This window comes from Sceloporus occidentalis, unplaced genomic scaffold (assembly GCF_023333645.1).
Source record: "Sceloporus occidentalis isolate IW3139 unplaced genomic scaffold, rSceOcc1.0.p SCAF_14, whole genome shotgun sequence".
In the NCBI taxonomy this organism is placed as follows: Eukaryota; Metazoa; Chordata; class Lepidosauria; order Squamata; family Phrynosomatidae; genus Sceloporus; species Sceloporus occidentalis.
Genome location: NW_028316994.1, coordinates 1,664,859 through 1,691,062, shown reverse-complemented (window position 1 = coordinate 1,691,062; position 26,204 = coordinate 1,664,859). Strand labels below are relative to the sequence as shown.

At 42.0% G+C, this 26,204-nt stretch overlaps 2 protein-coding genes across 2 annotated transcripts; one reads left to right on the top strand and one right to left on the bottom strand.

Moving 5' to 3' along the window:
- LOC149303487 (uncharacterized) lies at window positions 1-6,899 on the top strand. Its single transcript, XM_089481053.1, has 3 exons — window positions 1-825; window positions 1,916-2,123; window positions 5,180-6,899. The coding sequence occupies exons 1-3, from the start codon at window positions 22-24 to the stop codon at window positions 5,818-5,820; spliced, it is 1,653 nt and encodes a 550-aa protein (XP_089337179.1). The 5' UTR covers window positions 1-21; the 3' UTR covers window positions 5,821-6,899.
- A 9,100-nt stretch (window positions 6,900-15,999) lies between these two features.
- LOC149303486 (vomeronasal type-2 receptor 26-like) lies at window positions 16,000-22,304 on the bottom strand. The gene is made up of 5 exons (XM_089480739.1): window positions 22,098-22,304; window positions 19,886-20,743; window positions 18,733-18,960; window positions 18,026-18,152; window positions 16,000-16,901 (listed from the first exon to the last, which is right to left on the bottom strand). The coding sequence occupies exons 1-5, from the start codon at window positions 22,302-22,304 to the stop codon at window positions 16,000-16,002; spliced, it is 2,322 nt and encodes a 773-aa protein (XP_089336865.1).
- Window positions 22,305-26,204: the final 3,900 nt, after the last annotated feature.

Genomic DNA, 26,204 nt, shown 5'->3' with positions numbered 1-26,204 from the left:
TTTAGAGGTGGAATAAAAAGAATGACAGCTACTATCTCAGGACTGCAGAATGAGATTCTGCTTAAACAGGGCCTGCTGTCAGTGGTGAAAATTGAGGAACCTGACCTGGAAGATTCTGTCTTAGCAGAGGGCCTGAAACATGTAACTAAATCCCCCTTTATCATCCAGGCTGGGACATCTGGAGAGCTTCTGAGATGTGTAGCATCACAACAGTCCAATGATGAAGTCCAGGAGACATTACAGCACTGGGAAGTTCAGTGGCATGAGCCAAGAGCGCCAGAAGTTATCTCAGCTTCCTCCCCTGCATGGGGCAATCTTCAAGTTCCTCAGCTCACATTGGCTGATGATATTGAGGTCTATTTGTCTACATTTGAGCGAGTGGCTGATGCCTGCCAGTGGCCCAGGGACCAATGGGTTGCCCGACTGGTGCCTGCCCTAAGTGGGGCAGCCCAGCAGGCCTATACCAGTCTCAGCATGAGAGACCGAGAAGACTATGGGAAGGTCAAAGCTGCCATTTTGTGCCACTGCAGTGTTGGGAGTGAAACCCGGAGGCAGCGCTTCAGGCGTTTTTGCTTTCAGGAGGCTGAGGGTCCCCGGCAGGCTTGTGGGAACTTGCGTGAACTTTGCTGTCAGTGGCTGAAGCCAGAGATCCACACCAAGGACCACATCTTGGAGCTGCTGATCCTGGAGCAGTTCCTGACTATCTTGCCAGAGGAAATGCAGAGCTGGGTTTGGGATTGCCGCCCAGAGACCTGTGCCCAGGCTGTGGACCTGGCAGAGGAGTTTGTCTTGAAGCAGCAAGAGGCTGAAAAATCAGATGCCCATGTGAGCACGTGTTAAAATTGCTCAGTTCAATGCAATTGTAAAAGTTTCAGTGCCTCCTAATAACCAGCCTGAAACCTAGTCCTTGTCCTCTTTGCATGCTTCATTCTGAGGCTGTCTGAGCTATGGCACCTTGATTGAGGGCTTGACTGGTACAGAGTTGGGAAGCCAAGCTTTAGCAGTCCACTGATAATGCCCTAGCCTGTTGGATTATGGGGTTTGCCTTCTGTTTTGTGTGATTTTCTTTTGTTTTAACTTGTGTTAGAAATATTTTTATAAATTATACACTGCCATGATATCCCTGTATCTAAAGTGGGATATAAATGTTTTTATAAATAAATAGAGCATAGTTGACTGAGACTTGGACTACTGCCAGGTGTATAAGTGGACCTTGAATATGCACACGTAACATGATTCCAAAACTTACTCAGATAGGACATCTACGTTGTAGCATACACAGAGTGCAAGAGTGAGGATTCAGTCTGATTGCTGGGAACTATGGTACCTTTCTTAGTGCACACCTGTATTCTTCCATGGGAGTAGACACAGGAAGGGTTCTATGTTATGCAGTCATAAGCATGATTACTTGAAACTAAGCCTCACTGTTTTCAGAAGGGCTTTCTCTCTAAAGCTGCATCTGCACTGCAGAAATAATACAGGTTGACACCATGGGATTCTGGGATTTGCTGTTGTGGCACGAGAGCTCTCAGGGAAGGCTAAATATCTCCCAAAACTACAATTCCCAGAATTCCATAGCCTTGAGCCATGGCAGTTCAAAGTGGTATCAGCCTGGATTATTTCTGCAGCCTAAGATAGTGATGGGAACTGTCCAGACCTACAGATGTTGACTGTGGCTCCCCATATCCTTGGCTATATTGGCTAGGGTTGCTGGGAGCTGTAGTTCAACAGTATCTGGAGGACTGCACGATTCTTTCTCCTGCTCTAGATGTCTAGGACTGCAGCCTTTGTATTGACTATAGGAGGCAGGGGATTCTGGGAGCTGTAGTCCATTAAAGTGGCTTTCTTACGTTCTTTGTCATCCTTATCCTGCAGGCTTTTCCAGCATTGACTGTATATTCTTTGCCATCCTCAGGTCATTGTTGATATGAAGGTGGAAGGAGAGCCCTCAGGGGAGGAAGAGGAGGAAATGGCATTGGCTGGTGCATTGTGGGATGTCCCTGGCCCTCAGACCTCTCCTGGATGCCCCTCTCAGAATGCAGTAGAATCAAGAGGACCAATAGAACCACCATGTGAGCTGACCTGCATTCTCAGGGAAGAAGCTGAGCCTTCACAAGAAATAGGTAATGACTTGCATGTGTATAATCCTTGCACTACAAGGGCAAGGAATGTGTGCCTCTCCAGATATTGTTGGACTGCATTTCCCATCATCTTTTATCCTATACTGGATAGAGGTGATGGGAGTTGCAGACCAACATTATCTGGGACTCCTTCACATTACAGAATCACATCATAATTATTGCACTTTAGCATCCATGTAGGGTTGCCATAACCCGGCGGCCCCCGTGACAATCACGGTTTCGGGGGGCCCCTCCCGGTCCCGGTCCGGTTTGGGCCCCCACCCGTGCCTTGTTCCCGGTTTGGGGGCCCGCTCCAGCCATTGCCGCTGCCGCTAACGCGGCTGCTGCGGCGCCAAGACACCTCCTCCTCCGGCTCCGCCTTCCTCCTCTTCCTCAGCGGGCGGCAGAAGCGCCGCCGCCACCGCGCCCCCACTGGGAGGGCTTGCGCGCCGCCCAGGCCTCAGCAGGGGCCAGGGGCAGCGTGCGCGCCTTCCCCACTTCCCTCTACGCGCGTGCGCGCCTGCCTTCCCCGCGCGCCTGCCTTCCCTGCTTACTTCCGCGCGCGCGCGCGCGCGCACCTGCCCTGCTTCCCTCTGCACGCGCGCCAGCCTTCATAAGGAGGAGGAGGAGGGGGGAGAGGAGGAGGAGGAGGAGGAAGGAGCCGGAGGAAGGGTGCCTGAACTTAGGCCAGGGCAGAATTGGGGCAGAGGAGGAGGAGGAGGAGGAAAGCTGAGTCAGTGGCCATTAGGTCTGCCTTTGTTTTTGGGGTTTTTTAAATTATTTTTAAAAATATAAAATACTTATTTTATTTAATATTTTAAATTTTTATTATTGCTTTTTATTTTTATTTTATTAATATTTATTATAGCTTGTTTTTATTTTATTTTATTAATATTTATTATAGCTTGTTTTTATTTTATTTTATTAATATTTATTATAGCTTGTTTTTATTTTATTTTATTAATTTTTATTATAGCTTGTTTTTATTTTATTTTATTAATTTTTATTATAGCTTGTTTTTATTTTATTTTATTAATTTTTATTATAGCTTGTTTTTATTTTATTTTATTAATATTTATTATAGCTTGTTTTATTTTATTAATTTTATTATTGCTTGTTTTTGTTTTATTTTATTAATTTTTATTATTGCTTGTTTTTTATTTTATTACATTAATTTTTATTATCAAACATATACACCCCTGCCTTGTTTATTTTTTCATTATTTTTTATTATTAAATATACGCAAGTGCATTTTTTGTGTATTTATGGTGCTTTGAATGCTAACAAGTCTGCCTTTCTTGGCCAATTATAGTGGTGATGATGATGATGATGATGGTGATATTGATATCAACAAGCCTCTGAGGCACGGCTAATGTAACTTGCTGTGATTTTTACAAACTCATGCGCAGTGAAGAAAAACCACAGTCCCTTGCCCAAGTACACACTTCTGAGAAGTACAGTTGAACCCGAGGGCAAGTACATTCCTGCCATCTGTCTAAGAATAATGCCAAAATGTCCTCCATTTTGATCATGCCTAAAAACATGCATTTATATTAACATTTTAAAAAAAACAAACTCATTTTTTGCGCGTCCTCCATTTCTATAAAAATGTGTCCTACATTTGAAAATGTTGCCCTACATTTGTCCTACATTTGTCCCGGTTTGGAGGTCCTCACTTATGGCAACCCTACATCCATGGTTCTGTCCTATGGAGTTCTGGGTTTAAGTCAGGGTATCTCAGCCAGAGAGTTCCAGTGCCTCAAGAAACTTCAAACCCCAGGATTCCATAGGATGCAGTTACGGCATTTAAAGTTGAATTATAGTGCTATAATTGTATAATGTGAAAGGTCCCATGATCTGGAGGGCTGCTAGATTCTCAACTCATACGGCATGGCTCAAGAACGCTGTTCACCTGATGTATGCTGAGTTGGAAACAGCTTGAACTGCCCTTTGCTACTATGTTTTGTTTCTGAATGGGAATGCTCAGGGAGTAAGTAGATAAGTAGAGTCGTCCCTCCATTTTCATAGACTTGGAATCTGCATCTCTTGCCCATTCACGCACAGCAAACTGGGACAAAATGGGGCATGCACCACCATTCAAGCCAATGGGGCTTGAATATCGGTGATTTCCCATTTTCCTGGGAAGGAGGAGAACTGGAATGGATCCCCTGCTAAAATGGAGCAGCAACTGTACTGTTTATCATCCCTTCAACAGTGGTGTGCTGACAGGAGCTAAAATGAGGTCAGTGAAGAACCAGAGAACAAGTATCCACGTGCTCTTTGGCAGGGAGGAGGAGGTTGCAAGCTTTGCAAAAGCACAAAAAAGTATCAATTGTTTTGGTCTGTTTGTCTTCTAATAGCCTGAGGATTTAGTCTGGCAGCAAAGGCTGCAGTATTCTGTCCAAGACTCTACAGAGTTATTTATTCATCACCACAGGTTATGAGTTCAACCCTGTACAACCTGTATCACATTGATGAAAATGTACACTTTAGAAAACTAAACAAAATCTTATCCTCACAAAACACTTGTAATACAATTCATGAAGTTAAAGTCCTGTTTAAAATTACAGGTACAGATGACTCCTTAGGCACATCCCATTTCTGGGAATACAGTGACCCCTCCACATTCTCTGGGTTTAGGGGCACCAGACTCCAGTGAAAGTGGACAAATTGCAAATAGTGTAAAAATGATCTTCTTTCTTTCTTTCTTTCTTTCTTTTTTTACCCAAGAGAACACCTGAGAATCTTGATGTCCTCCAGTGCAACTCTGTGGCCAACATCAGCTAGAACTTGACCACAGAATCATGCTGGAAGACCTAAAAATGCCTAAAGAAGTATTTTCTCTAGGAATCTGTAGGTCCTCCAGCGTGACTCTGTTGGAAGCTGACCACAGAGTCACGCTGGAGGACCTACAGATTCCTAGAGAGAACATGTAAATTAAATCCACAAATAATTAAATTTGCAGAAGTAAAATCTGTAATAAATGTGGAGGACCAACTGTAATTTGAATGTTATAGTGGGAGTAAAAAATTGGATGTTTGTTGTTATTAAAATGTCAGCAGGTGCCGGGACTACCAGCCAAACCACCGAATGCCCTCCTGAAAACTCACTAGAGATGTCCAGGCAATCATGGAGGAATATGGGTGAGGGCACTTCATCAGACTGGGAAGAGGACAAGCACTTGGGTGAGCGAGATGGCTCATCAGAAGATGAGCTTGGCCTCCAAAGACGGAGGCTAAGAAAGCGCCCAGCAGTCTTACCTTCACAGACCAGCAGGGCCAAGGAAACGTTGCAGGAAACCAATGACCAGGCAAGCCAGGCAAGAGCATTCTTTTGGGGAGAGAAACCTCATCAGTTTGAAGAGTGTGGGGAGAGCTTCCGTGCCAAGCAAGAACTTGCTTTGCGCAAAGGGATCCATAGATGGGAGAGACCCTTCCCTTGTGCTGTTTGTGGAAAGAGATTTACCCGGTTGTACCACCTCACTACTCATCTGAGGATCCACTCGGGTGAGAAACCTTACCGCTGTGCCGAGTGTGGGAAATCCTTTGGGGACCTGTCCAATTGTTACAAACATCAGCGGCGGCACCGAGGTGACAGGCCATACGTTTGTGATGCATGTGGGGATTCTTTTAGCAAACAGAAAGAACTCCTTGCTCACCGGAGAACTCACGAGAATGGAAGGGTACCTTCTGTGTGTTGACTCAAGGGGTGGGTGCAAAAATGATTCATTACAGGCATTTAAGCCATACCTGGGAAGTAGCCTTTGACAGAATGCCATATATTGGTCCAGATCTTGGCTGTGATACTGTTGCAGATAGAGCTAGAGTGATGTAGTTGTTTGGGACTAGGACTCTGAGAAATGTAAGGTTTGAATTCCCACTCCACCAGGGAAACCCACTGGGTGACCTTGGGCAGGTCACACTCTTTCATACTCAGAGGAACACAGTTGTAAAGCTCCTCTGAACAGATCTTGCCAAGAAAACCCTATGGTAGGGTTGCCATAAGCTGGAATCAGCTTGAAGGTACATAACAACAACAGTAGTTTTCCAGGTCTGCCAGATTACAAATGGTGGAATTGGAAGTTTCATTGCCATGCCAATGGGGAGTCATGTTAGCCATGCTGTGATTAAATTGTACTTGGGAAGAGCAGAACCATGGGAAAGAAGTTAAGGATTCCAGACCACATGCCATTATTGTAAAGGTTCTTCAGAGGAACATGGTGATGCACAAAGAGGCTTCTGAGGGTATTAAGTGCACATATATGTTTAACATAAGCTTCCATTTGTCTACACCTCATGTTTTAAATACTGGAGTGTTGAAGTTGGAAACTTGAGCTTCCACCCATTGCAAGAAAGTTGTCTATAGTTCAGTCTTCCCCAGCCTGGTGCTTGCTATATGTTTTGGATTAGAGATCCCAGAATCCCTGAACCAGTTGGCTTGAGGATTCTGGCTGATGAAGCTTAGTGCATTTAGAAAGACCAGACTGGGGAAAGCTTAGCTATAGCCTCTTTGCCACTAACTCTTTGGAATTACTTTTTAACAATATGTCTTGGAAGAAATGTGCAGGAACAATGGATGAAGACTAACATGGCGAATCTTTTAGTGCTATTGGTCATAGGTTGTGATATTCCGCCTTTGTGAGAATCATGAAAAAAATGTGCAGATACTAAAACAAAAGCAGTGGAGGGTTTTTCTGCCTCAGAACATTAAATAAAACTAAAATTGAAACATGCAAATGATAATTCTGTATTCCAAACTGTCATTTTGCTATTTGTAGTAACATGCTAAATTTAGTAAAGAAGGTTTTCCATGCTAGATTTATTTTATAATTTATAATTTCCATGCTAATATTATTTTGTGTTTTTCTGGCTATAAAAGTATTTCTATGTGCCCCAGCTTTCATGGTTCTAGCAGGTTTTGCAGGGTGATGCTTGAAACTAAAATTATGTTGTACTCCTTGACGTCGTCTGTCCAGAATAATACTAGAAGGTTCTTCATATAAATTATCACAGCAAACCAAACTGCAATCTTATTAAAGTATATCAGTATTTTCATAGTATTTCAGGAATTTGTAATTGAAAGAGATTGCCTTATGTAATGCAATCTGGTAAATTCATGGTCAAGACAGGATTTGAATTGGGAAATTGTTTAATAATAAATAATAAAAACTTTATTTCTAGCCCGCCTTTCCAAAGATCAAGGCGGGTTACAACACTTAGACCATCCAATAGTACAGTCAACAAAATACAATAAAACATCAATCAATATAACATCAGTTAAAAACATACTACAATAGAATAACTGTCCAAACTAGCACAATAGTGCAACAGTGAGGGGAGAGAAGGGGTTATCTCGGGGGTATTAGGGGTATGCCTGCTGGAAAAGGTGTGTTTTGAGCCCCTTTTTAAATTGGTCCAGAGAGGCGGCCGAGCGGAGCTCGCCAGGAAGCGAGTTCCAGAGCTTGGGGGCCGAGGTGGAAAAGGCCCTCTGTGTGGTGGTAGTATATCTTGCATCTGGAACTCTTAGCAATTGCTTCCCGGCCGATCTGAGTGTGCGGGGCGGATTGTATGGAGAGAGGCGGTCCTCCAAGTACCCTGGGCCCAAGCCATTTAGGGCTTTATAGGTAATAACCAACACCTTGCATTGCGCCCGGAAGCGAATGGGCAGCCAATGGAGGTCTTTAAAGATAGGTGTTATATGACTGGCCCTGGAGGATCCAGTGACCAGTCTTGCTGCCATATTCTGAACCAGTTGAAGCTTCCGAGTATGGTACAAGGGTTGCCCCATGTAGAGCGCATTACAGAAATCCAGTTGAGAGGTCACCAGAGCATGTACCACTGTTTCAAGGTCCCCCTGGCCCAGGTAGGGTCGCAGCTGGCGTATCAGCCGAAGCTGATAACAGGTGCTCCTGACCGTCACATCCACCTGAGATGTAAGGTGGAGCGACGAGTCCAGGAGCACCCCCAGACTGCGAACTGAGTCCTTCACGGGAAGCGTGATCCCGTTCAGGACAGGTGGACAAATATCCATTCCTGGGCCCGGGGAACCTATCACGAGCCCTTCTGTTTTCTCTGGATTCAGACTGAGTCTGTTTTCCCTCATCCAGCCCATTACTGACCTCAGACAGGCATCCAGAGGAGAGATGCCATCCTTGGTCACTGCATCAGTCGGAGACACAGAGAAATATATTTGAGTGTCATCAGCGTACTGATAACACCGCGCCCCGTGCCTCCGGATGATCTCTCCCAGCGGTTTTATGTAAATGTTGAATAGCATGGGGGACAGAATGGCTCCTTGAGGGACACCAGATGTAAGTGCCCTCTTATCGGAGCATTCGTCCCCCAGCTGCACCATCTGGAATCTGCCCGAGAGGTAGGAACGGAACCACTGGAGCGCAGTGCCCCCGATTCCTAGCTCTCTCAGGCGTTCCAGAAGGATACCATGGTCAATGGTATCGAAAGCCGCTGAGATGTCTAAGAGCACTAACAGGGACACGCTACCTCTGTCCATGCCCAGACGGAGGTCATCGACCAGGGCGACCATGGCAGTCTCAACTCCGTAGCCTGCCCGGAAGCCGGTTTGAAATGGGTCTAGATAATCAGTATCATCCAAGACCGATTGAAGCTGGATAGCAACTGCCCTCTCGATCACCTTCCCCAAAAAAGGCAATAGCGATACAGGCTGATAATTGTTATGCATCAGGGAGTCAAGGGAGGGTTTATCCACTGTTCCATATCTAAGGCTTCAGCCTAGGTTCAATGGCACTTACTTCCAAGTCAGCATGCAACTGCATTGTTAGCTCCTTCAGTATGTCCCAGATGTGATATGGGAGCAGAAAGTGACATCTGTAGGCCTAAAACTGTTTCCCACAAGCATTCTTCAGGTGTGTTAGACTGCAGCTCTCAACATCCCTGATCAGTATGCATATACTGTCTGAAGCAGGTGGAAACTGTAGCCCAATACATCAGGAGGGCACCTGCTAGGGAAAGACACAGGTTGCCTGTTCACCCAGGTTTTCATTGTAAGGGATGAGGATGCATTATGTCTCAAGTGGATTTTTCTGTTCCTCAGGGAGTCCAGCTTAATATTGGTTTTCCTAAACATTCTCTAGACTTATTTTCGTCATGATGATGTAATTTCTCTCTAAACCACAGTAAAAGCAGAATGAATATTGCTGCGTACTACTTTGGCTGTAAGGTTTGCTTAATCTTGACTTTATTATGTGGTCAAAAGAGCAAATAAGTCACAGTTATTTGCAGCTCTTGGAGACACACCACTCCATCATGATGTATGCATTTTCACTGTGGCTTATTAATGTGTCTCTTTCTTTTCCAATGGACTCAGACATATCTGTTCTTACTTTGCCTAAGTTTTGATCTTTCCATCCCTGTGGCGTTTGTCTGGATTTGATTTTTACCTACCGTATCTCCTTCCTTCCTGTTCCTTTTCTCATTGTTGCTTTTAGTTGAGTGGCTCACTGTTAAACCCTGGATTGGATCCAGACTAAGTTATTGCACATGAGGTGAGTTGGGCTTAAGTCATTAACAATTTTTCATCTAAATTTCACTGGTACTTTTGTACTATGGACAAAGACCTGCCAATAAAATGGATGGTAAAATAGACTCCACTATTGTTCCTAGGATGGTAAAATAGTACACTATATATCTAGTGTACTGGACATAGTGACCTAGCTGCCTTGTTAATGTAGCAACTTACCTTTTGCATTTCAAGCATCATCTATGTATACAGACTGGAATTTCCACCTTTTATCTCCAGCTTCTTGGGCTGTTGTAGTGCCTAGCCCTCTCTCTTGGAATGTGTCCAAGCCAATGCAACCATATTTAATGGTTTTTGGTTTTAATTTTCAGTATTGAATTATTTTTATTTTATTTATTATTTGAAATCTTGAAACTGGAGTATACTTAGAGCAGAGAAATGGCATGCAGGAAAAGCATTTTGCACCTTCTCTTCTCAGGCACGTTGTTTTTAATGTTTAAATAACAGCTTCTGGACTCTAGTACAGGTATTTCTACTTCTCAATATGTATCTGATTGTAGTTGTTGGAAGTACAGTCAGATTTGTGGAAAGTTAGTTCAAATTTTGACACAAATTAGTTGTGAGAGTTTACTGCCCTCTAGTGTTTATGTCCAGAAATGACTCGCTCTGAAGTACAGTACGTAGTTTGCAACTAATATGCATATGAGGAAAAATTGAAATGTTAAAAGTTTACAGAATCTTTACAGAGTAAATATTTACATAAATAATCACACAATCACTCAGTCAAACAGAGCATATCTCAATAACAGTGTACCTTTTAAAGAAGCTGTTGCTGGTACAATTGGGTTTTTTTCCAAACTGCACTGGGAGGGGTGCATGATTCTTTCTCCTGCACTGACACCTTCTTTATGGGAGATCTTCAGCTCACCACCAGTTTCACATGCAGAAAAACCAGAATGTAACATATATGGAAGCACCAGCTCAGGGCTTGCCGCCAGTGAGGCCGGTGCCTCAGGCAGCAGATTTTTGGTGTCAGGAAAAGGCAGGACATGGTTATTTAATTTCTTCTTTTTCCATTTATAGAGGGATGAGGAGGCATGCTTGTGGGCATTTCAGCATTGTGTGCCAAAGTAAATTGCTTGGGGTTTGGATACTTTGTCGGCCTATATCATAGCCAATGTGGTGTAGTGTTTTGCATGTTGGACTTCAACTGTGCTGGGAGACTAGGGATCAAATCCCTGGTCGGCCATAGAAATCTTGGGCAAGTAATATTCTCTCAGCCTTAGAAGAAGGCAAAGGCAAGCCCCCTGTGAATAAATCTTGCCAAGAAAGTCCTGTAATAGATTCACCTTAGGGTCACCATAAGTTGGAAACCAAGCCACACAACAACTAGCCTATATTATAGAACACCAAATGCATCTCTGGTATTGATAGTGTGGTTTTTGAAGGCTCAGGCAGTGATTTAGTCATTTACTTACCTTTTGCACACGTTCTAGACTTTCTGGCTACCATGTTTGTTTCAGACCTGATGTGTTTCCTGTTCCATGAGTTACAAAGCTACCTTCCAGAGCAGTGCCCCACACCTGTACAGGTCTGTTGTTAACATTGTGCTCTGAGCTACCTCTCCCTTACCAAACAACCATACAGTACCAATCTGGGAAGAATTCAGAGACATAGCCATGTTAGTCTAGAATATCAGTATGCAAAGGGATTGTGTAGCACCTTTGAGACTAATTAAATGCAAGAGTTGTAAGGGGACCTAAACATTCCTAGATAGAACATATTAAGCAAATCTGTGAATAATCAAATCCGTAAAAGTGATAGCAGCAAATGTGGGGGGCTGTCTGTATCTCCAGAAACTCCAGTCTGTCTACAGAGATAGTGGCCTCCTGGAGCACTACACATGTTATAATGTTAGTTAACACGAGCCTCATGGAGATGCTCTTAGCCATTTTATTATATCTCCTTTCTGGTTCCCAACCTACACAGACAATGTCCCAAAACTATCTCCACCATTCACTTACCTGGGTCTTAGGCAACAGCTTTCCATTTGTGATTGTGTGATTTGTCCTTCAGTGACTTTTGTTAAAACTTAACTTCTCACCACAACATCATACCCAGTCCTTACTGGGCACCAGTTCACCCCATGCATCTGAGGAACTAGATAGACCAAGTCTATGAAAGCTTATGCTAGTACAGTACTCTTTTGCTCAGTTAACCTTAAAGGACCTACAAAATCCCTTTGTACCAATCTCCTCCCCAACCGAAAGGTGTAGTAAGACAAATGTCGAATGCATCTGTTTCTGAACATTTGTAAACCATGTACCTAATTTTAGTAACATCATTAATAAATGAAAATACTGTCTAATCTGCAGTGATGTTTTTACCACATATTCAGTCATACCCACCAAGGTTTCTCAGGATATAATTAGCTATTTCTACAATTTGTGGGGGGTTGATATCAGGAGATGATACCTACCCTGTGCTACATTAAATCTGTGATCTGGAACAGTTAGGTTTAAGTTCCCACTGAGTTTTGGTCTCCTCTCAAGTGGCCTTACTATGGATATGTCTTTTGGGCCTGAACTCTCATAATGATGAGAGACGGTAAGTGCAAAGGTTGATTAGACTAAGATAAAATATTTAAAGTGCATTAGCAAGAGAACTCAGTATGTTTAATGAATACCTCAAATGAAGTTTTAGGGATATTACAATCATGATGATACTTCTACAGCCTTTTGTGCTGAGCTATTTACTCAGCATGTGCTTGTCTTCCTTCTTTTGAGGCTTTTCTTAATATATTTTTAGCATGGTTTCTTAATGAATATATTTAACTTCTGTAGGTGAATTCTCTACAAACTCTTCTCTGTCTGGTTTGTGGTCATTGTGTCCGCAGAGACGAATATCAGTGAATGATCTAAAGTTGAGGCATGTCTACAATTGCATAGTTGTGATGAAACTAAAGGGAAATTCAGTGTGGCGTGCAATAAATGGAAAGTCCTTGACAATAATGGAATGGCAACAGATAACTTGTAGAGCTTTTGCATATTGAGAAAAGCCAGGTAAACATTAGCAGGATTAATTAACATATTAGCAAGAAATGCTGGGTATAGATTGAAAATACTTTTCTCAAGAACAGAAAATAATTTGGTTACATTAACAGAAGATGAATTGGAGCTGTTATCATGATAGTTCAAATGTCTAGAAGCTGAGAATTTAGATGCGAAGTATGGTTTGTATTGTTATATCACAACAAAATAAAATTAAATGTTAATGACCAAGTATTCTGGTTCTGAAAACATCATCATCATCTCCAGACAACAACACCTTGACTAAATGTAAGCCCGTGACTACATGGTCGTTCTTCTTCCTCCTATATGGTTTCTAACACTTTTGCTTGATGAAGAAGCAAATGAGGCTTCAAAAGCTTGCAACGTATCTTAGATGAATTTTGGTTGGCCTAATAAAGGTATTACTAATTGCTACTTTGCATTATAAAGACTACCTCTTTGTCTGTCTGGCACAGCCATATCATGCCTAGGCCAAGACAGAGCCTTCATCCCAATTGCCACTGCTGTGGCCTTGGAAAGAGGGAAAAAGAGGCAGTATCTGCTGGAGCTGTTCACCTCCCACACACCCTTTTAATTTTGTGTCATATCTTAATTAGATTATAAGCCAGCGGGCAGGAAACTGTACTTGTAAAGCTCCATGTGCAATAATGGCACTTTATAAATAAAATGCTGCTGCTGCTGCTGATGATGACAATACATTTAAGCACACCTGCATTTCTCTAACCTGCAATCATTTCCTCTTCTCTCGTTGTCTCATTCTCCGTATTCCATGCAAGTAAGAAATAACATGGAAAGAAAGCTTCTCTGTTTTCTCTGCTAGACCCTCTGTGTGTCTGTGTAGGTGGGCATGGAAGTGGTTATTGTTCAGCTTCTACCTTGCCCATTATAACTATTCTGCTTCAGACTATCCTGTTTCAGATCCAGTAGTGTCTCTCATACTTCCCAACAATAATTTCCAACACAGTAGCAAGTAATAGGCTTTTTCGGTGATTCATCCACTGAGTGAATTAATATCAGAACTAGACAAGTGAATGCCACAGTGATCTAGACCAGTTTGATGTGGAACAGGCAGAAGGTGTGTGCTATGTGAAAGGGTGAATTTGACCACAGTACTAAACCTGAATCTGTTTGTCTCAAGTCCAAAACACACTGCAGAAATAATCCAGTTTGAGACCACTTTAACTGCCCTGGATCAATACTAGGGAATTATAGGAACCGTAGTTTTGTTGCCACACACACCTGTGTGGAAAGCCAACAGGACCCTCATTATGTAACCCCATCAAGTACAAGCATATAGAGAAGGGAAAGGTGAGATGGTGATCTGCGAATATGTGCATACACCCCCTGCATGACAACACTATGGCGATTTACAGACTGCCTCTTTGGGGCAGCCTGTTCCCGCCCCTTTCCCCGCCAGATCAGGGCCTCAGCTGCCACAGTGGCAGCCTCTGAGGCCCTGATCCGCCGTTTTCCAGGCCGCAGGGAAGTGGCAAAAGGCTTCTTCCCCACAGCCTGGAAAGGGGTGTCCTTGGGGCTTCATGCCCCAAGGACACCCTGACACGGCGTGGACACGGCGTGGACATGGCGTGTAGAGGCTGCACCAGCGGCGCAGATCCTGGAAGGAGCTCCGTTTTGGAGCTCCTTCTGGCGCCATGAAAAGGATGCCCCAGGCGCCCTAGCGCAGAGCCAATACGTCACAACCACGCCACTCCGTTTGGAGGCGGCGCGGTTGTGATGTAGCAATGGCGGCACCCATGTAGAATGGGTGCCGCCATTTTGTACGCGTCGAGCGCGTACTAGGGTTGGGGGCGTCTGGAAAGGATGCCCCTTTCTAACCCTAGTACGCACTCGTCGCATACTAGTGTGCCCGTCTGTAACGGGCCCATATTTTCCTGATGCCAGTAAAGCAAGGGAGCTACCTCAAGAGTCAGGGAACCATTTGACATTCTATTTCTTTTTTGAGTGATTCCAGAGAAGGCTTTTATCATGCTTAATTCTCTGCATTTTTATGGAGGTTGCACATTATAGCATGCTTTACTCATAACACAAGTCCCAGGTCCCCTCTTCTCATCTTCCATCTCTCTCTCTCTCTCTCTTTTGCTACAGAAAATCCATTCAGGTAAAAAGGCAGCATTAATTTCACAGTGTATTTGAAATTATAAGTGCAAGGAGCTTTTTGCTTCAAGAAATGCTGCTATTGTTTGTTTCCTGATACCAAGTAGTTGCTAAACCATTCCATCGATTTTTCAATTAATTTTTTTTTTTAAAAAGGACCCAAAAAGGCAGCACTGGGGAGGGATGGGACACAGAAACCCCTCTGCCATTTGACCCTCCCCTCAGAAAGAATTTATTCTGATCTGTTGTTCCCACTTATTGGACACGCTTCAGAATCAATTCTTCTGAAAAGAACAGCAAAAAAACCTGGGTTTTTTTGTACTTGCCCTGCTTCATCACAGCTGGAATCAATCCAATGAGGAACGGAATCGGTTTCAAATGGGAATGAGGGTCATGTACCCGAAATCACAGTTCGCTTCAAATTGTAGTGGGAATGACCCCTTAATGGCTGAAGAATGATGCAGTTTTGCAAAAGTCTTGTAGGCAGAATCTACATGAGATAAATAATACATCTTTACCTTGATCCCAGTCCTGTTGGAACACACAAAGTTCCTCTCCTTCCAATATGAAAACACCTATTTTCTATGCTTGAGGGCTTTAAGGTAATTTCTAAAATCCTAAAGTTCATGCTTCTGTTTTGGAGAAGAACTGGCTTTTTAAAATGTGTGGTTTGACCCCTGAACTGTGATTGTGGTGGAAGAATTGGGGGTTGGTGGATGGAGGGAGGATGAGTCCAGGTTGGTGGGTCAAGAGGAGGGGGTCCCCTGATTGTTCCCACCACAGAAAGGTAGCTCCTTTTTTGTACTGGAATCTGGAAAAGGTAGTGTTGCCCGCCTCCTCTTTTTGGTGCTTGTATTTGGCAGCATTTCACCTCCCCCTACTCTGTGAACTTCACTTTATAGAAAAACAGATGGGCAATGAGAACAAAGAGGAAATAAAAGCTATTTGATTAAGTGAATATGCAAATTGTTAAAAAAAACTGCTGCAGTTACGGTTATGTAACCAGGCATAAACCAATACAGGAAACAAGTGCAGACATTAGGAAGACCCCTTGTACTGATGTGACTTTGCACTGGGGATCCTGTGTGACTTCCCAAGTTGATTTCAGTTTGGATTAAAATTGGTGTGTGTGTCAGTAAAGAGGTCAGATCAGAGCAGGGTTATTACACAGTGGAGCTAAGACACAGCCCTTGTGTCTATTTATTTCTTTTTAGTAGCTGCTCCTTACAATTCAGGTCAGCTCTCATTACAATTATATAGCACTTGGGATAAAAGATACAAACCAGCAGTCCAGCGCTAGAAGCCAAGATGGAGAAGACCTCAACAGCTACCATGTATTTTCCTTTCGTCCCCAGATAAGTTGGGAGAAAAGAGACCCAAACACTGCAGAAAGCCAACATGCTGAAAGTGATGAACTTGGCTTCATTGAACGTGCTGGGCAATCGCCTGGCAAAGAAAGCCACAACAAAGCTAATGAGAGCCAGGATTCCCATGTACCCCAGAACAACGTGAAACATGATGGGGGATCCTTCATTACATTCTGCCACCATTTCCTCTGAAAAAGAGTGGAAGTCCAAATCTGGGAAAGGAGGAGAAGCCCAGAGCCACCCAGCGCAAATCCCTGTTTGAATAAGGCAACAGGAAAGAACCATGGGACATGCCAGTCTTTTCCCCACCCACTTCTTCATTTGGCTTCCTGGCTTTGTGGCCATGAAAGCCAGAACCACGGTGAGGGTTTTGGCCAGGACTGAAGAAACAGCCATTGAAAAGATGACGCCGAAAGAGGCTTGTCGTAGGAGACAGGTAACTGCGTGAGGCTGGCCGATGAAGAGGAAGGAACAGAGGAAGCAGAGGATGAGGGAGATGAGGAGGGTGTAGGTGAGACCCCGGTTGTTGGCTTTGACAATGGGTGTGTTTCGGTGTTTGATGAATATCCCTAGCACCAGAACTGTGATCAGAGAAAAAATGCAAGCCACGGAAGATAAAGCAATCCCAAGAGGTTCTTGATACGAGAGAAAAGTTAGAATTTTTGGAAGGCACTTGACGTGATCGTTGTTTGGATACTGGTCTTCTGGGCATTTGGAACAGTCATCCATATCTGAAAAAAAGAGTGCATGCGACATTAAGACCAATGAAAGGTAATAAGGAATTAGTTTCTTCCCCATATGATATTTTGAACTTCCTAGCTCCCTCCCTAATATTGGTCTCTCTTCCTTTATAAAATTCTGACTTTGAAAGCATCCTTAAGTGCTGATCTGCCCCTAAGAGACATAAGAATGAATTCTTTTATGTGAAAATAAAAAAGAAGAGTGAATTTAAAAAATATTCCCAAAATATTAGAGAGGGTGGGAGGCATATAAGGAAATGCTGAACTGGCTTGATCCCTATATGACATTTAGGATACCGTGGAGCTTTGTGGGTAGCCCGAAAAACCCACAAAAAACTATAGATGCTGGCCATGAAAGCCTTCAACTTCACGTTCCTGAAATAGTTGATTAATGGGGTTCAAATCCTTACTAAGGTGTTCATTTTGGTCCTATTATACAATGTACCAACTTTGATGACTGTGATCAGGTACAAACATTTGTAAATCGTTAGAGACAGGTGAAAACAAATGCCATAGATGCACTCTTCCACTGAGCTGTGTCCTGCCATGAAACACTGGACTGACGAGACCATGTTAAATATTCCAAACAGCTATACATTTTTATTAGATTATCATGATGAAGTTTATTTATATCCCACCTTTCCCTCAGGACTGAAACTCAAGACAGATAACAAATTAAAATAGATACAACACAGTTAAAGGATGCAGAAGGTCAACATTAAAATCGAGTTAAACTATCAACAATATGAAAACAATTTAAAATCTATGCTTCGAAAGAATAAAACACAATGATTGGAATTTACTAAGGCAGTTATGAATGTGTAACCATTGTTGTTCCACAGCTATGCAGTGTCTCCTGGCCCAAGCTTTTTCCTCAGTCAGCTGGCGAAGTGCTAATGTGAAATCTACTGAAGAAAGAGAGTCTTTTCTCATTCATAATTTCCCCATATTGTAATAGCACTTACCCTTAAGTGCCTCATGTTCACTGATAATTGTTATTTTCTAGTGATTAGTGTCTCTATCCCTCATTGTCCCCCCCCCCCCCCCACACACACATTTTGTAGTTTACACACACCATGGCATTTACGTTTTTCAAAGCTCTGTATGTTTCTTACCTTTCTTGTCTGATATTTTTCCTTCTGGGCATGGAGCACAATCATAGCAACAATATGGTTCCCCTTCCCTTTTTGTTTTGCTATATCCTGGAGGACAATTCTCATTACACAACGCAAGTGGCAAAGTCTAGAAAGAATAAGTAGAAATGTTGTTGATTGGCCAGTTATTTCCCTTAACTAATTTTAGACGTACTTTATATACTCAATTATAAGTTTACCGCATGTATATGTTGAGGGCAGGTTTGGGGATCAAAATTATGGATTTTGGTATAACCCATGGATAAGTAGAGGGTAAAATGTAGGGGCATGTACCAAAAAATCTAAAAGATGAAGCAGAGCAAAACAATGCCAAAGAACTCACAAAGTTCCAGGAGGCGTAACTGTTTGTGCTCATCCTAAAGGCTGAATGGATGAGAGAGAGGGTGGACAATACTTCCAGGATAGGTTAAATCTTGCCTTTCACCAGGGAATGGTTCCCCTTTTAATATGAGTTAAAATACAGTACTTATTTACCTGTGGATAAGTCAGCTCAGGTTTTTGGGGGGTCCGTTTTTGACTAAAATTCCTAGATTTATACATGAGTATATACAGTAATTAAGGTATCTTGGAAGTGAAATGATTGCGTGATAATATGACAAAAGCATGGGGTTGATGATCATGCAAATATCTCTGCTTAGACCTTTTTGGAATATACTGCTAGATCCCACCTGGTTGAAATCTTTATGCCATGAGATTATCTTATTTTCAAGAGTGAGTTCTTTGCCTGGAGAAGCCTCTGGATCCATCCTTCCAATTTTGATTCTACTGATGGACTGGTTTGAGAAAATGATCCAGTTGATAATATCAAATCCAGCCACTAATTCACCATGGCTATTTAAATGGACCTCCTCTCCAACACTGTTGTTAAATGAGGTGCTCCTCAGAAAAGAGTGAAGCTAGAAGGAAGGTAAATCAAGTCAGGGAAAAACGCACAATGAAAACAGACTGCAACTGTGCCACAGTTTCTTTTTAATCTGAGGAAGTAGACTCAAGTCTACGAAAGTTCATGTTACCAACTTCTCTCTTTCAGTTAGGGACTCAAAGGTGCTACAAGATTCCTTTGTAAACTGATTCTCCAGACTAATACAGCTACGTCTTTTAATTAAAGGGTGTTTGAGATATTCACATTTCTGTTTCTCAGAAATATTTCTTATTCCTGAGCTAGAAAGTTCCTTTTTTCCCCCAAGAGCAGTTTTATCTTTAGTTGTGCATACCATCCTCCTATGTATAGACTAGCTATGAATTGCATAGCATTGAGCTATTGAAGTTAAAATGGTGTCGAACAACATTAATTCTGCAGCTCCAGTGTGGTGTGTTTCCAACACCAGCTAAAATTCATTTCATTGCCCACGCATTCTAGTACATGTGATATCCAGACTGATAGATGACTTACAGTCTGCTGCCCACAATCTCTGCTCAAACTAAAAACTTTTCATGCTGATATGAACAGGATGGACTCAAACCATGTTTACATTTGCCACAGATTCCCCATCTCACCAGCCTTTTGGCATCTATTATAGTGTATTTTTAAAAGTAGTAATATGGGAAATGTGAACAGGGCTATAAGCACACTTCATTTTTCTTTGCATTAATAAATAGGTAAGGGGATTCATAAAGAGAAAAGTAAGGAAGGAAGCCTACATATGAAGAAAGAGTGTGGCAAGGAAAATGGAAATGATCTTAACCTGAATGCTGCTAGCATTTGTACAAAAAGGAAAAAGGAAGCAGAAGAGAATAGTCAAAGGTGTTGCCTTTAAACAGTTCCATCAAAGACATTGGCATTCTCAAACTAGTGGAGTTGCTTTGGATGAAAGACATTACCTCCCAGGGTTGCTGCTGCAAAACATCACATCTTTTCCCATTTGCGGTTGATCTATGCTTGGTTCTGGATGAGCACATGGTTTGTAAAGCATGTGTTATGGCATGGACAGCATTGTAGATGCTATAGCTTTGGCCAGTCATGCTCATTTCAAAAAATGTTCCTGGAAGGGTCTCCAACATCTCCTCTCCAGTGCATCTTTGCATGTCCCCCTCATCTGTATTAGAATTTGGCAGTGAACATTTGAATGTCTGCTCCCAGAAAGTCCCCAAAAACCCATCTCCTTCTGGATAGAGAGGGTTAAGGCTTTGAAGGAAATTTTGAAAACCAAACACCTCAATGGAATGAACTGCAAAGGATAAGGCACCATAGAATACTTCTGAGTCCAAGCCATCATTAAAAGTGTGTGATGAAAAAGCCCATTCAGAGGTCATAATCCATACCTTACTTGTAGCTATCTCTTCCACATACATTATTCTTGCAAGATCTATTAAAGCCATGAAAGCTGACAAGGTCTGAGTATGTGCATTTACAACAGTGACATTGGTCAGGTTTAGAAAATGGTTCATGTTTCCAGTGTGTTCCATTAGGTATTTCAGGTCATAAACAGCAGATACATCTGGTATCTTTTCAGTGAAAGCAGTGCAGATGCCATTCTTGGAAAGCACTGGCATCAATGTTTGCATGAAGTGTATTCCTTTATCATCTTCTGTTGCAATGATCCCAACCCAAGTCCATTGGAAATACAAAAGAAGCTGAGCAATCCCAATATACTGATGGATTTCTTTGGGGAGCATCTGGTAGATGGAAGAGAATCTGCTTTTGCCACCAGTCAGTGGAATAAGAAAACCAAATGTGACCTAAGTAAAAAGTAATGAATATTTTTTTTAATGTTCAGGAGAACATGATATAGCTATATTATGCAATACTCTGTAATAATTTCTCACATATATCTACTAAGACCAAATAGATAAATACTGATGTAGATGTATCTCAGCATTTTCTTAGATTTTACCCCCAAAAGCCCTGCATATTCCATGCCCCTCGCCATGACTGTGTAGATCAGAGTCTGAGTTGCTTATTTGCATCTATACATCCTCTCCCCTCCTAAAGAAAAGTTAAGGAACTCTTTTGAGTAGATACTCCAGCCTATTGTGTTAAGCAATCTAATCCATATCACTACTAAAAAGAATGCTTGAACTGTGAAATACCATGTGTCCAAGCCAGCAGAGTTTGTCTAATGTGCTTATGATATTATGGCAGCATACAATGAAGAGCTTGAAAATCTCTAAGGGCACATTTCCATTATGATTTGAAGTGAATTGCTGATTGGGTTATATGACTATCATTCTCATTTGAAACCGCTTCTGATCCTACTTTGATTTCTATCGCAATAAAGTGAGGCAAACACAAAAAAACTGGTTTTTCCAGACACTAGTTTCCTAGCAGTTCTTTTTGAAAGAATCAATGCTGAAGCATGTTCAACAAGTGGGAATGACAGATCTGAATCACATCATTCTGGAGGGGAGAGACTAATGGCAGAGATTTGTTTACCATCTCTCCTCAGTTTTTGGTAGATCCACCATTCCCCTTCTCTCTCTGCACTTGATTGAATATTCGATTTATTGGTTTTGCAACTACTTGCAATTATCCAGGCAATCTGACAGCATCTCATAGTGAGGTAAGTAGTTGCAAAACCAACTGAATCTTCTATGAATTTATTTTAAATATATATATATAGTTCCTAAACTGGGCTACCCAGGCTGCCGCTTACATCACTGATGACACCCAGATGATTGACATTTATTTTGAAGCGGTGCAAACTAGTGAGGATGACAAGCATGCCAACAAAGAAGCAATTACAAGGGGATAATGGAAAGATCCACGTTCATAATGGGAACAACAGACCTTTTGGAACTGATTTACCAACACGGAGCAAAGGCAAATTGCAAACCAGTTGAAATGTAAGTGGGAATGAGCCATAAAAATCTTTGCATATTTAGACAGAGAAGCACTTCATTGGCTAGGCATTTTTACCTTGCTTGATCTCTACCTTTAAAAATATTAGAAACCCATCTGCGTTATGCCAACAGTTATTGCAAAACTACTTTAAATCAGTTTGCTGTACATTACACTCTGAGGATGATGGAGTATCCCAAATAGTTGAACTCATGGCAAACTGTGAATTCTGCACAGTTGATGATGGAGTCATACCTGGGGAATCTTGTAGGTATCCATTATGCTGGCTATGTGGATGGAGGTTTCGGAGTCAAGTCCCCCAATGACAGCTACTAAATTCTTTTGAATGCCACAGCTATAGTTGGGGACTGGCCGATGCCAGGTGGAGAGAAGTTCCAGGGTATTCTGATAGGTCATTCTGGCATTGAAGTAGCTGTCATAGATGTGGAATCCTATGGTCATATTAGTTAACACATTGGGATTCTTCTGGATCTCTTTCACAGCAAATACCAAAGCCAAGACATGTTGGTAGTTCTTTGGAATCACACTGCAACGACACTTACATTATTTTTTAAATGACTCTCCTCTTGATTGCTTTTGAAATGGAACAACTTTTTCTAAGTACCTAACTCCCTCATCAAATCTATTAATGCATTTTTAGTTTCATGATGTCCATAACCTCAAAAATATTAATTACTAGAAGACTTTATCTTGAATCATAAAAGTTGAAAGAAAGTGGTGGAACCTAAAATCAAAGAAATCCACTGGATTCTAAAGTTAGCCAGTTAAACACAATGTGCCTAAGATTATGGAGTACAGAAGGGAACCTCTGTAATTCAGAACTCCAGGGATCAGGAAAACTGATGCCATTCTATATACAGGTTGAATCTCCATTATGTGAAATTCTGAAATCCAAAGTCTTCCGAAATCCAAAATTGTCCACATGAGTGGCTGAGATAGCAACACCTTCACTTTCTGATGATTCAATGCATAGAAACTTGTTTCATGCACAAAATTATTTTTAAAAATTGTTTATAACATTACCTTCAGGCTGTATAAGGTGTGTGCATAAATGAATTTCATGTTCAGACTTAGGTCCCATCCCCATGATATCTCATTATGTACATGGAAATATTCCAAAATCAGAAAAATTCCAGTATCCAAATATCTTCTGGTTCCAAGGATTTTGCATAAGGGAGACTCAACCTGTGCAATATTCAAAGCATTCTAAACATGACAAGAAAAGGTTGTGTAATGAAAACATGTGGATATTCTTTAGGATGAAGTGCATATAATATTTGATAAGCCTACTACAGCTTGGAATATATTTCTAGCATAAAAAAAGAAAGAGATTTCATTCTGGATTTGCTATTTATTTAGATACGTAGATGTGTGTGTGAATGTGCCTTCAAGTTGCCTGTTCACTTACGGTGATCCCACATATTCCATAGGTTTTTCTTAGACAAGGAATATACAGGGATAGTTTTGCCGTTCCCTTCCTCTGAACTATAGCCTGCAGCACCAGGTGTTTATTGGTGGTCTCCCATCCAAGTACTAACCAGAGCTGACCCTGCTTAGTTTCTCACATATAATGGTATATGGTGCCTTTAGGATATTTTAAACAGAGGCTATATGGCCATCTGTCAGGATTGGTTTGATTGTGTATTCCTGCTTGATAGCAGCTTGGACTGGATGTTCCTTGTGGTCTCTTCCAACACTAAGATTCTATGATTTAGGGTCTAAATAGGTAGATCAATCTAAAATTATATTTCCATACTCCTAGCATAGCTTTGTGAAAATGAAGGGAAAATATTTTCTTACAAAGGGTCATAAACTGGCTTAGTTTTAGGATGTTCCTTGAAAGGCAAAAGGTCAGCAACATCGAGAAACTGAGATACAATCCCACCAATGACAAGCTCGCCTGGTTGATAGTATTCATGCATGAAAGGCATGGGATAACTCATGTTGCACATAGCTTGGTATGGCTTGAACTCAGCCAGAAGCAACAGTAAAAAGAGCAGTAAGAAAACTGCTATCCTGAGAGAAGACAGACCCCAAGAATATTGAGAATCCTGAGCAAAGACTCCATGATTGTCGTCTAACTCATTGCCATCTACTTTGCAAGTTGATTGCATTGTTATGCTAGCAGTACTTCCTTAATCAATGGCAAAAAACCTCTAAATTTTAAGATGGATATTATAAAGGAGGGATATCTGTCATGCCGTCTTTCTGTCAGAGTCTGATCTCAATGTTGCAAGGGTCTCTTATAGACACTTTGAGACAGGTTTGTATAATCCTACTAATGGTCTCTGAAACTCCATGTCAGATATGGAAAGAGGAATAGATTGCAGTGAAGTGAAATAATTACAAAGGTACATAATTTTCCCCCAAGGGTATTATTTCCTTTCTGGCACTTTGAGAGTGAAAAACATGTTTTTCAGCCATCTCTTTGTAAATGGGTTAAGTAATTAGAGGGTCTATGAAACCAAGGAAGGCTGGGGCAAACAGGAGATGATTTTTACTGAAATCCTGTCCCCATATTTGATGCTGATATATGCAGATTCAGAAATCTTTGTGTGTGCATATTGGCCACTGAAGCACATAAAATGTCTGTGTTAACACAGCTATTTATTTATTTAGAGTATTTATCATTTGCCCATCAACTACAAAGCTTCCCCGAGCAACTTATAGTTGGTTAGTGTGACAGTTTCCTGCCCTCAGACTTACAATCTAAGTAAGATGTAACACACAAAGAAACAAGGATGGTGGGTTGGGAATTAAAGACCTTATCACACACATTTTAGTTAGCATTCTGGGCATGGGCAAAGGATGCGCATGGCTGAGGGAGAATGCATTTTATCGCACACCGCACTGTTCTCAAGGTAGCCCCATTCTATCGGCCAGCGCCAGGCTGGACCCATTCAGTGTTGAGGCGCAGCATTTTGCTTTGCTGAAAAGCTTCTGCCAGAGCAAAATAGGGTGCCTCAGCACTGAATGGGAATGGCCTGGTGGCAGCTGATCAATTAAGACCACCTTGAGGATAGTGCAGTGTGTGGTAAAATGTGTTCTCCCTTGACCACGCACATCCTCTGCCCTCGCCCAGAACGCTAATGAAAGTGTGTGCAATAAGATCCTAAGTCCAGCATTTCCTGGAAGCTATCCATGGTGGCACTGTTGCATTCTGTTGGTCCAATTAAACCATGACTGTGGGAGGACCAATGTGATATGCAACTGCCGAAGTAGACTTTGCCAGACTTGGCCAGTAAACTGCGGCTCATGGTCTGATATGATTCCCTCTGGTGGGCTGTGTAAATGGAAAATGTTATGAAGGCTGGGGAACCCAACTTCTATGGTTGCACTGTGCTGGGCAGGGCTTGCAGCAGGTTCCAGACCTAATCCCAACCATAAGTTATGAGATATTAGTTATCTTCATTATTAGGTATCAGTACCTAAGATCCTGCACAGTTGATTCTGATTAGAGTAATATGCTAGACAGCACCCATATATTTTTTGTTTTTGTTAAGGAGGGCACTTTAACTGACCGATGTTCTTGGCCACTATAATTCTTATAGTGATGTGAGATGGGAAGCAATGACTGAGGCCATCAGAAATTCTGTGCAGAAACCTGAAAGACATGGCTCATGAATTGGCAAGCACATAAATTAAACCAACACACCCACCCAAAACTATGTTTTTATGAAGGAGAAGATGAACATAGAAAAGTTGGCAGGCCAGTGCTCTCTGCATGATCTGACTGAGGGCAGCAGATTAACTGCCTCCCTTTTACTGCAATATTATCTTCCAGGCTAAAGCTAAACTTGGTGCCTGACATGGCCAGACATGGCAAATGAAATCTTCCCAAATATTTCTTTCTAATTCTGAATGAAAACAGTATACTAACAGTTTAAAATGCTCCTAACTATACCTCCCAGCAGCTGCTGTCTGAAGCAGATGTCCCATTATGCCCAATGAACGCCACCAGCCCTGTGCAACATACCGTCTTTCTTTACTACTTTTTTTCTTTGGCCTGTTACAGACTGCCCAAATAAAGCTGCTTCGGGTCTCTTTGGAGGTATGCTGTTTAAATGATGCATGGGTCATAAGAGTCCGGAGGTTGTGCCAAAGCCACACTCCATTCCTAAGCACTGGAGTGCAGCTTTGGTGCAGCTTCCGGATTCTTAGGATGCATGCATATTTTAAACAGCATACCTCCAAAGAGACCCGAACCAGCTTTATTTTGGCAGTCTGTAACAGGTCTTTGTGTTCTTTATGGAGTCTTACACATGGGAGGTTTGGAACTATCTTGAAACTCATTGGAAAACAAAGAAAATGACTGAAAAGTAGCATAAAGCTAGAGAAGCT